The sequence below is a fragment of the Salvia miltiorrhiza genome, chromosome 3 (assembly GCF_028751815.1).
Source record: "Salvia miltiorrhiza cultivar Shanhuang (shh) chromosome 3, IMPLAD_Smil_shh, whole genome shotgun sequence".
Classification (NCBI taxonomy): Eukaryota; Viridiplantae; Streptophyta; class Magnoliopsida; order Lamiales; family Lamiaceae; genus Salvia; species Salvia miltiorrhiza.
This window is the reverse complement of record NC_080389.1, coordinates 39,388,917-39,400,470: the sequence shown is the minus strand read 5'-3', so window position 1 is coordinate 39,400,470 and position 11,554 is coordinate 39,388,917. Positions and strand designations below refer to the sequence as shown.

Sequence of the window (11,554 nt, the reverse complement as noted above, 5' to 3'; positions counted from 1 at the left end):
GAAAGATCAAAGGAGATTCGGCGAAGTTTTGCTCAAATGCAGAACTGAGGGATATCCAGATCTCTCGAAGGAGGAAATTCAAATCCTCAAAGTATCCCTGATATCACACAAAGATATCAAGGAAGACGAACAGGTGTCCATAGCCGACGTCAAAAGGAGAATCCAAAAGTGTTATCACGAGGATCCTTTGGCATGGTGGGACAAGAACCAGCTCAGAGCAACCTTGAAAGTCAAAACTGGAAAGGAGCATGAGTTCGTAAGGTCCAGACCTATCTTGATGAACCCTCAAGATCAACAGGATATGATGAGTATAATCAAGGAGCATCTTGATTTAAAACTTATCGAAGATGGAAGATCACCCTACAGCAGTCCGGGATTTCTGGTGAGGAATCATGGGGAGATCAAGCGAGGAAAACCAAGACTGGTCATTAATTACAAAGGAATTAATGATATTCTTGAGTTTGACAGATATTTCATCCCAAGCAGAGAACACCTTATCAACTGCATCAGAAGTGCAAGGGTATTCTCAAAGTTCGATTGCAAGTCAGGTTTTTACCAGATTCGCATGGAGGAAGGAAGTAAGAAGTTCACAGCCTTCTCAACTCCACAGGGACATTATGTCTGGAATGTCATGCCAATGGGGTTAGCCAACGCGCCTCAGATATTCCAAAGGAAGATGGATAATCTCTTCAAAGATTATTCTTCGTTTATGTTTGTTTATATTGATGACATCCTCATTGCATCAAGAAACATTCATGAACATGTCAAGCATCTGGAGATCTTTGCGGATGTTTGTCAACAAGAAGGACTGGTGCTGTCTGAAAAGAAGGCAGTCATAGCCACCCAGAAGATGGAGTTTCTGGGGATTGAGATCGATGAATCTGGGATAATTCTACAAGATCATATTGTGGAGAAAGTCCAGAATTTTCCAGAAGATCTCAAGGAGAAGAAGCAGCTCCAAAGTTTTCTCGGAGTTGTCAATTTTGCAGGGATGTTTATCAAAACCCTTGCAGAACACAGAAAGGTCTTCAGTCCACTACTGAAGAAAGATGTTCCATTCATATGGAAGGAGGAACATCGAGAGGGTATGAAGAAGTTGAAAGAGATTTGCAAGAATCTCCCGAAACTTTCAATACCACAAGATGAGGATGATCTGGTCCTCTACACCGACGCGAGTGACTTCTGGTGGGCGGCAGTGCTTACAAAGATCACCCCATATGGAGAAGAACCTTGCAGATACTGTAGCGGTCTTTTCTCCAACGACGAGGCTGTGCGATGGCACATTAACGAGAAAGAATTCTTTGCAGTGCGGAAGGCGTTTAAAAAATGGCCGCTTTTCTTACTGGCTAAAAAATTCGTTTTGAAAGTTGATAACACTACCGTTAAAGCTTTCTTAACTAAAAAGATTGAATCTAAACCTGAAAAGGCTAGATTAATTAGATGGCAAGCAGAATGCCAATATTATGATTATGATATTGTCGTTTTGAAATCTGATCAGAATGTTCTTGCAGATTTCCTTACAAGGGATGGAGCTCCCTGAAGCGGAGGCCATCGAGGCAATACAAGGGCAGCTCTTTGAAAGCTTAGAGCTGCTACAACAAGAGTGGCACAAATGTGTGCTGCATACTAAACAAGCAGGAAAGATACAAGCGGCTGATGAAGCCAAAGTATCTAGCCAAATCGATGTCTGTTTCATGAAGATGTTCAATCTTCAGGAAGCAACTGAAAAGCCGCTCTTGCGCGCTGTCCGTGAAAATCGGGCAAAAGCAATGCTTTCCGTACAGGGCGGATTACCTGTAGCAGGGGATTCAAGTACCCCTAGCCCAAGTCCTGAGAGAATGGCTTCACCGCCGGACGCTCGAGGAAAAGATGTTGTTAAGGGGTCACTCCCTGAACCAACATGTCAACCCTCCACCTCTGGGGTAAAAGAGGGAGAGATCAGCCTTAGGCCCATGACAGGCCAAGTTAAGGTTGATACTAATCTGATTATTTCTTCTCCTTCTTGGCAGAATTATCAAGATAGGTGGGAGAAACTTCTTACGAGAAGGGGCATTAATCCGGGAAATTGCCGGGTTGATGTTGCAGGAAAATATCCAAGGGTTTGGTTTACTCCAGGAGCCAATCCAAATGATGTTAAAGAATGGTATGAATTCGGGGCATTAGCTTCAGTTTATACCACTTCTCCGGCCTTCACCGAGATCAAGGGTCTACCCAAATGGATCCAGAAAACGGTGTTCGACACATGGGAGAACAACGAGTCCCTCAAAAGGGGAGATGTTCTGGAATTGTACTTCTTCAGTGCAGCTCCAGAGCCAGTAGGCAAAGGAGTCTACGAAGCCTTCCATTTCATTAAGCTTCGGAGACCAGATACAGGAGCCTTGAACCGAATCAAAGTTCCTGAGTTTAATGCCGCAATCGTCTCAACATTCACGGAGGATCAAATCTCCACGAGGCGAGCATGGGGTCTATGGGTCTGTCTCACAGAGATGGACAAAATGAAGTCCAGATTTAAGTTCTTTCAAAGCTCAGATCTGGGAACGTTCCTAGTTAACACAATGACAGGAACAACAACTCAGTTTGCTGAAAATTCTTTCGAGAATAAGAGGCAAACTATTTGGGAAAACAAGATCGCGGGGAGCAAAGAGACTCGTCGCAAATTCTGCAATATGGCTCATGTGAGCCATTGGATCGAGAGAATCTGCGACCAATGTTCGTCGCAGAAGGAGCCAGAATTCGGCAAAGGTTTCCTCCCGAAACCTGACAGAAGAAGGTTCCGGTCTGATGAACATGACGAGCGTCAGATACCAAAGGGAAGAACACCTCGGGCACCAAAAAAGTAAGGTGGCCGACAAAGCTTGGTGAATCATGTGATTCACAGCAAGGATCGCACCCACAAAAGAAACGACAAAAGTGGGTGGAAGAACAGGAGGACCACTCACCAAAAGCTTCAGGACAAAAGTGAGTGGAGAAGAAAAGTAGCCGGCCCCTACCAGCATTATCACAAGACGATAAAGCAAGGGTCCAGCACCATGTGAAGCCACTAACAAGTGTCGGCAATCAAGGCCGACAAAAGAAGGTGGATGTCATATTCAAGCAAGCTGGCCACAAAGAAGGAATCCGAGGCCAACAACCAAGCAATAATAGAGGGGTTCAAACCTCTATATAAACACAAGAGCTGGAGAGAAGAGAGTATCGGAAAATTCACAACATTTTCACACACCACTTCCTCTCTCTAGAATTATCTTTTGTAATTTTAAATTTTGTTTTCAAAGTTTTTCATTTTAAGTTTTAGTTCCTTTTTATTTTTATGTACACAAGAATTAGCTACTATGAGTAGCTAAAACAAGTTAGTCTCCTCCATTGGGGAGTTTTTATGAAATAAAATTAATTATTATATAATTCCTCTATAAACACTTAGTTTTTGTCCAACTATTCCGGTTTAGTAAAAATATTTTCTTTTCATTTTTCAACAAAAATATTTGGAGTCGACACACAGTGAAGGAGGGAAACTGATTCCTGAAGGTGACCATTCGGCGAAAGCCGGAACACAGTGAAGGGAGAAGGTTGCAACCACCACTTGCGAGCGTGTGGTTGGACGAAGGCCGAGGAGGCAAGAAGTCCGTAAAACGCGATTTAAGCTCCGGAAGGTGACCCGTCGACAAAAGGTATACTGTTGATTTATGATTTGAGCTATTTAGAAGTTGTACGGAAGCATGTTGGGCCTGATTATGTCTTAATTGAATTTTGATAATTTGAACATAAAATGGTTTAATGATGGATTTGTTGAGGATTTGTTGAGGGGTAGTTTTGGCATGAATGATGAGTTGGATATGGTTGATAGGGGTTTTGTGAAAGTGGGTATTTTTGATAGATAAGTTATGAAGGTGGGTATTTTAAATTTTGACCCTTTTTATATTGAATAATAAAAAAACAAACTATATAAAAAAGCCACAGGTTGCTGTGCTTCTGTGCTGAGGATCATTACCCAGTAGTCTAGTCACGTCGAGGGGGGCAGGTTTTGCAGAAAATGGGAAAAAGTGGAAGAGTGAGAAAATTAAAGGGGAGCAGTGAAATATCACCCCCCCGCTCCCAACCCCACCCCACCCCACCCAGCCTATACCTTGATGATGATAGTTGCAAAGACCTAGGCTATTGTACGCTGAGAAGAATTTCCCCATTATTGCTCTCTCTCTCTCTCGTTGACCCCTTGCTCTCTCTCTCTCTCCTCTTTTCTTTACTCAGAGAAAGGTGTATTCTTTTTTTATTTATTGAATTGAATTGTATTGTATTGTACAGAACAAAAAAAGAATTGGTATTGGTAGGTAGTGTAGTGTGATAAGAATTGGTATTGGTAGAATAGGTAGTGTAGTGTAGTGTAGTGTAGTGTGTTAAGCTTATAATTGTGTGCGTCTCTTTGTTATATGTGTAGCTATTTTAGCTCAGACATAACTACGTCAGGATCACAACTTTTGGAAAGAAAAAGAAGCCACTTGCTTTCAATATATATCTTGGTTTTATTTATTTATCTCTCTCGTGAATCTTGTTTGTTTTTTCTTGCTACTGATTTTACTTTGCCAGATCTCCATTGTTCGCGAGGGGAAAAGGGTCTGTTTCTCTCCCTCCTTCTCTTCTTCTTGTAGTAAAGATTGAATTTTTTGGGGTCTGAAATCAAGAAATGGGCTGTGGAGAAAACAGGGTTTCTTGAACACTAGTGTAAGCTCTGTTTTTGCTTCAAGGTTTTACTCTTTTTTTGTTCTTCATTGAATTTGTGATTAATTTGTTTTTCTTTGCATGATGTGTGCTCATGCAAAGGAATTTTATTGGATGCTGGCAAAAGATTGAATAGTTTTTAGTAAATTTTGATGATGTGAACTTGTGGTGCTTCTTGAAATTATTTTCGTGGATTTCTTTATCTCATAGTATTTCATTTTTTTCTTCTTCTTCAAATTAAGATTTTTTATATATATTTTCTCAGATTGATGCCGATTCACTTATGTTGTAATAGATGACAGTTTATATAAGCAGAAGTGGTTATGTCTAATTCTTTATACAAGAGCTTCGAAGAATAGGAGAATATTAATTGAATATAGAGCATGTGGAAGTTATGTCTTATTTAGATTAATGTATTTAATTAACAGAATTCTGCATTTCCTTTTTTTTTTAGTAACAAATAGTAAATGTTTTGTTTTTTCTTTCTCATTTTTGTATTAATTTCTTTCATATGTGAAGAGCCTCATTTCTGCAAAAGTTTGTTGGGATTTTCTGAAAAAAGACTGATCACGCATGTGATTTTTTTTTTTTCCGGAGCATTTGAGCTGTATATATATTTGATTCAGAATTTTCTTGATCATTCCTAAATTTTCAAATATGGTGGGTGCACATGAATTTTTATTCCACTCTACTTGGAAAGAAACTAAATTAGAAGCTTCACATATCTGAATCGGACTCATAATGTATGGAGAAATTGCTGAATTTAAGAGCTATAGTTGTTATTTTCATGTTTGTCACTTTTGTTGTCTTTAACTTGCTTCAAGATTGGCATATAAGTTTCAAGAATTCGTGATATTGAGATATCACATCGAACATTTTAGTTTAAAGCTGTGTTTGAGACCGAGAAAGAGCAAAATCCGTGTCATGAACAATTTAGTGATTCCATTTATTTCATTGATCGAATGAGATTGATGAACAGCTGCTTCAAGATTGACCTAATAGTTTCAATAAATCGCGTGCTGAGTAATTTACATTGAGTTTAAATGTGCGTTTGAGCTTGTTAAATGGTTTAGTGATTGTTTTGAAGAATATGTTGCCAGAAAGCATGTAGTGTAGTAAATTGTGATGTTTGTTATTTTTGATGATGCAGATAAGTATGAAGAATTTGTGGTCATGGGCAAAGTGTGTGTGGGGAGATGAAGGAAAGGCAGCGGTGGCGAGGTGAAGAGGATGCTCTGCTGCGTGCGTACGTGAAGCAATACGGGCCGAGAGAGTGGCACCTCGTCTCGGAGCGCATGAACCAGCCCCTCAACCGGGACGCGAAATCCTGTCTCGAGAGGTGGAAGAACTATCTCAAGCCGGGCATCAAGAAAGGCTCCCTCACCCAAGAGGAGCAGTCTCTCGTCATCCATCTTCAGGCGAAGCACGGCAACAAATGGAAGAAGATCGCGGCTGAGGTCCCCGGCCGCACTGCCAAGCGTCTAGGGAAGTGGTGGGAGGTCTTCAAGGACAAGCAGCAACGCGAGCACAAGGACAACAACAAGGAGGCCCTCGACCCCATACACGACTCCAAATACGACCACCTCTTGGAGACTTTTGCGGAGAAGCTCGTGAATCCCATCACAATGCCGCCAACTACCAATGGTGGTGGCGCATTCCTCCAACACACCGATCCGTCTCCTGCTCCCTCGTCTCTACCTCCGTGGCTGGCTAGTTCCAGCGCTTCATCTCCATCAGTCACACTCACCCTCTCGCCCCCGCCACCATCATCAATCCCGTGGCTGCAGACGTCTGATAACAACGCCTCTCAAGGGCTACTCCCCTTCGGGGGGATTGGTGCCCTACCCGGAGACAGCAACTTGCTCGTTCCCGATCTCATTGAATGCTGTCGGGAGCTTGAGGAAGGCCACCGGGCCTGGTCTGCACACAGAAAAGAGGCTGCTTGGAGGCTCAAGAGGGTGGAGCTGCAGCTTGAAGCAGAGAAGGCTAGTCGGAAGAGGGAGAAGATAGAAGACATCGAAGCTAAAGTGAACGCTCTAAGGGAAGAACAGAAGGCGACAATAGAGCGCATTGAGGCCGAGTACAGAGAACAGCTAGCCGGTTTGAGACGGGAGGCGGAGTTGAAGGAGCAGAAGCTGGCTGAGCAATGGACTGCCAAGCACGTCCGCCTCACAAAGTTTGTTGAGCAGATCGGCTGCCGCTCCGTTGCCTCTTCCGACACCCCCAACGCAAGATGAAGGTTTGCTTTAATACATATACTAGGAAAACCATTTCTCGGAAGAATTCAATGACTTTGTTTATTCATGTGAAAACTCAAAACTGCATAGGATATTTGGATTGGTTTATATTTGTGATCCAAATTGCTTTAACTTGGTTGAGATATTATTATGTTTCTCTACAACATTAATTGTTGCGAAATTTGCTGCCATGTTACTTATGTATCTTGAGCATTTGTTTACTATACGTTGGAATTTTCTCGCAAATGAAAAAATAGCTAGGTACTTTGGATCTACTGTACAATTATGTAACATGAGATCTCTTATAAGTATTAATGAGTATCATGCATTTGTGTGCATATTTGTGCATATGATAGTATATTATTGAGCTAATCTTTGAAAGTTTGTTTTGAAATAGTCACGATAAAAGCATAAAATGTGCCCTTCTTGTATGAAATTCATGATTTTCTTTATTTTTTCTCTTTCTCCCCCTTTGTCATTCTTGTCTCCTTTTACTCCTATCTCTCTCCTTCCTAGGCCACTCAACACTTGTAGGCTAGCCTCCTTTTCCTCCTATCTCTTACTCCCTTCGTCATGGCCTGTATTCATTTTTGAGCCGTCTCACGTAACATGGCCTGTTTCCTCTTTTGGACATAATTAAAACTTAATTACACTAACTATTTACACCTAAACCCTATTTTGTTTTCATTCTCTCTTTCTTCTCCACCGCCTCTATTTCTTCTCCCACATTTCTTCTCTCGCATTTCTTCTCCACCGCTTCCCTAGGTCGGACGGCGAGCAGCCGCAGGCACCAGGCACGCCATCAACCACCTCCTAATCTCACTAGCATTGTCCTCTTCTTTCTCCCAATTCCATGGAACCCCTAAATTCCCAATTTTTTTAAAAAAAATCCCAAGCTTTTTGCTTACCTCTCATCCGCCGCCGCCTTCCTGCGACGAAGTCGCCGCCACCAGCTACAAGAGGTTGTCGCCGATCTCTCCCTCAACTCTGGCTGATTTGCAGTATTAAAAATCGTCGTAGCCTAGTCTGCCTCCTCCACCCTCCACTTGCGCACCACCTCCACCGCTTCCACAACCTCCACCCTCACGATTCCTCGAGTAATTTTGAAACCCACGAGTAATTGTTGTTTATGTTGAGATTTTCTGCTGAAGATTGATAGGATTTGTAAAAGAAATCAGTAGATTATTGTAATTTTTGTTGCGATTTTCTGCTTGAGTGTTCCATGTTTTGCTGAGGTTTTCGCTTTCCTCAGTTTAATTTTTGTGGTTTTATTATTAGTTTATGCGTGAGATTCATAGGATTTACAAAGATTGTTGGTTTAATTTGCAATTTGTGGAATACTTGGGAAAATCATATGACGTTTGTGGAATACTTGGGAATAATTGAAATATTTGTTGGTTTAATTTGCATTTTTTGATCTCCTTAAACAATTCATTAAACTCCTCCATTCCTCTCATTTGATTCTGTGCTTTCGAGAAGTGTTGGAACAGCTTAATTAAATGAAAACAAGTAAGCAAGCACCTTTATCTTAATTCCTTAAACAAATAACTAAGCAAGCACCTTTATCTTAATTATATTCTCCTTAATCTCCGTGCCGAAAAGGCATATGCCATAAAATACTGGGACGGAGGGAGTACATTTGAGAGCCGAGCCGTTGACGTCGGCTAAGATCATAGGCCCTCCGGCTCTGCTTCCTCTCAATCAACCATGCTGCTCACAACTCCATCCTTGGTGGATTATAAAACATTGAGCTAGCACTTCTCTCCCCTTTATGATTTGCAAAGAAGACGACTGTTTTTCTTTATATAAAAGACAGTGAGTTTGGGAGATTTGTGATGTTAATATTCTTTTATTCACAATTAGATGAAAACTCGCAATTAAATCATAATTTAGATGTGAGTAACTCGTGAATGAAGATATAAAATACTTCATTCGTCCACTAAAATTACATAGTGGAGTGAAGGACACGAGTGAGTTGTAGTAATAAATAATTGGAAGATGTGTATAAAGTGTAAAAGATGGTTCACTAAAATTGAGTGGACGAAGGGATTCACTAAAATTGAGTATACCCCTGGTTTAACAAGTTCTCCCACTTAAACTTGAAGAAGGTCCTCAATGCACTTTACTCTCATCTATTCCACATAACGATTGAATGTCAGGCCTGGTAAGGCCTTCATTTAAAGATCTTCTAAGTTGTGCTCAGATGCAATCTTGGTCACCACTATGTTGCTCTTCTAACAATTTTTCTGATTATATGATACTTCCTTTCTATGTGTTTAGAAGCCTTGCGAGTTTGTGGTATCTTCGAATTTACCACTGCACATAGTTATCACAATAGATTGTAATACTCCTAGGCATATTTTGCACCCATTAAGATCCATTAACACGTTCCTGAGACAAACAACTTCTTTAGCAGCATCCGAAGCAGTCACATATTCGACCTCGATGATGGAGTCCGCGATGCTTTTCTGCATCACACTCTGCCATGTCACAACTCCACCTCTTATGGAAAATACACAGCCAAAGGTTATTTTTCTTTAGTCTTGATCAGTTTGAAAATCAGAGTCTATATAACCCAACAAACAAAGGTTGTTTAATTGATAAACCAACATCACTCCTTAGTTCTCTTAAAGTACCTTAGTATATTCTTTATGTAGTCCAATGTCCTTGACCAGGGTTAGCTTGTTATCTTGCTACCATGCCATCGACAAAGCAAATATCAGGTCTCATGCACAACACAACATACATGAGACTCTCAACTGCCAAAACATAAGGAATCTGTCTAATTTCTTCTATCTTGTTTTATATTTTAGGACACACACACACACGCACACACACACACACACATATATATATATATATATATATATATATATATAGGGGAAGGCTAAAATAAGAACGCTTCTTAAAATATAAATTAGGAACCATTTTCAGCCCTTAGATCATCAAGATCTACGGTTGATTCATCACTTTGTTGGATAAATTCATGGTCCTGAGTTCGAATCCAAAATGTAGCAAAAAATTATTTTTCGCAATTCATGCCTTTATACAGTTTATTCATGCGTGTTATACATAAAATTCATGTATTTTTGCTGGTTCGTAATTCTTAAAATAAGGGTGGTTTATTGAATAACCGCCCTATATATATATATATATATATATATATATATATATATATATATATATATATATATATAATTTTCTACAGTCATCTTCTAAGAATCTAGCATTAGAGTTAATAATAATCTTAAGATCCTTATAACTGTAAAAACTCCATCCTTTTGATCCCTTGGGATATCCTACGAGCAAACACACTTCGGTATGAGTTCATCCAGTGGACCATATGCTACCAACTTTTGAATTTTCTTGAGCCTAATATAAGGTGTCACAAATATGTTTCATTCTTGGAACTAGGAGCTTTCCTCTTTCTAGAGTCGATTGACAAGTTATATGTCAAGTTTTTTTGTTGTGTGTAGTATATAGATTATTTAACATTGTGCCAGAACAGATAACTAAGTTACTTGATAACACAATGGGTACCAAAAGAAACTGAATATTCATTCAAAACGAGTTCAGAAACTAAAATTAAATTCTTTTTAAACCTAGGTACAAATAAAACATCTCTTAAAACTAAAACTCTATCACTAAAAGATAATTGCATGTCTCCTATTGCAACGACCGTCACTCTTGTAGCATCGCCAAATGTGATGGCAATTTCGCCTTCACTAACCACCATTGTTTATAGAAATTCCTACAAGATATAACAAACATGATCAGTTGCCAATATCTACAATCCAATAATGAATTTGCATTTGTTGCAAAATATGTTTACTAAAACTAAAGGCATACCTTGACCATTTCCTCATTTTTTTAGATTTGGACCGATGGTCTTCCAATATCCTTTTTGGTCGCGCTTGACAGTTTGCTTTTTTATTTTTTAGCTCCATCTCTTTGCTTTTGTGGCACCTTTCCTTTCTTCTTACCCTGCGTCCCCTTAGGGACAAAGTTAGACGAGTCTGCCACAATCAAGGTGTTTGGTTGTATTTTGTTATAATTTTTTGGGCTTTTGCTTGTGCTATTGGATGATTTTTTGATTTGGTGCAATTATTTTACGTATTAAGTGCACTTATTTTATAAATTAGGTGTAAGATTAGTAACTTTTCATTTAAATGAGGTCTTTACTATAATTTGAAAAAGAGAACAAAAAAAAAAGATCTTTACTATAATTAATCCAAACCTAAGAGAAATGATTTACAATTATAAATTTCTTTACAAATTGGTAAATAATTGGTAAAGAATAACTAAACAAAATAAAGTATTGCGGTTACACCATAATTTAACTTCAAAAATAAATACAATTCAAAATTTTATCAATCGAGATGGGTGACATTCGTTCTATATATATTCTTAAACTTATAAATAAGCCCACGTTTGATTGGATGTTTTTAGAAGTTGGAAAGGGAATCGAGTAATTGAATCTATTACTTGTTGTTTGGTTTGGGTAATGAGATAATCATTACCCTTACTTGAGGGTAACCCAATCACCCAATTTGTTACCCCTCAAAATAGAGGGGAAACAAAAGAAATGGAATTCCTTGCTAATGTTT

At 39.4% G+C, this 11,554-nt stretch overlaps 1 protein-coding gene across 3 annotated transcripts; it reads left to right on the top strand.

The window, feature by feature from the left end:
* Positions 1 to 3,952: 3,952 nt before the first annotated feature.
* On the top strand, positions 3,953 to 7,117 carry LOC131016653 (transcription factor AS1-like). 3 transcript variants are annotated; one of them, XM_057945352.1, is made up of 2 exons: positions 3,953 to 4,713; positions 5,861 to 7,117. In XM_057945352.1, the coding sequence occupies exon 2, from the start codon at positions 5,907 to 5,909 to the stop codon at positions 6,945 to 6,947; it is 1,041 nt and encodes a 346-aa protein (XP_057801335.1). In that variant the 5' UTR covers positions 3,953 to 4,713; positions 5,861 to 5,906; the 3' UTR covers positions 6,948 to 7,117. The 3 variants fall into 3 exon arrangements, with proteins under 3 accessions (XP_057801335.1, XP_057801337.1, XP_057801336.1); XM_057945354.1 differs by having other exon boundaries at positions 3,975 to 4,605; XM_057945353.1 differs by having other exon boundaries at positions 3,975 to 4,736.
* The last annotated feature ends 4,437 nt before the right edge of the window (positions 7,118 to 11,554 follow it).

Coding starts and splice junctions, on each gene's coding strand:
- LOC131016653 (XM_057945352.1), top strand. CDS start 5,907: ATGAAGGAAAGGCAGCGGTGGCGAGGTGAAGAGGATGCTCTGCTGCGT.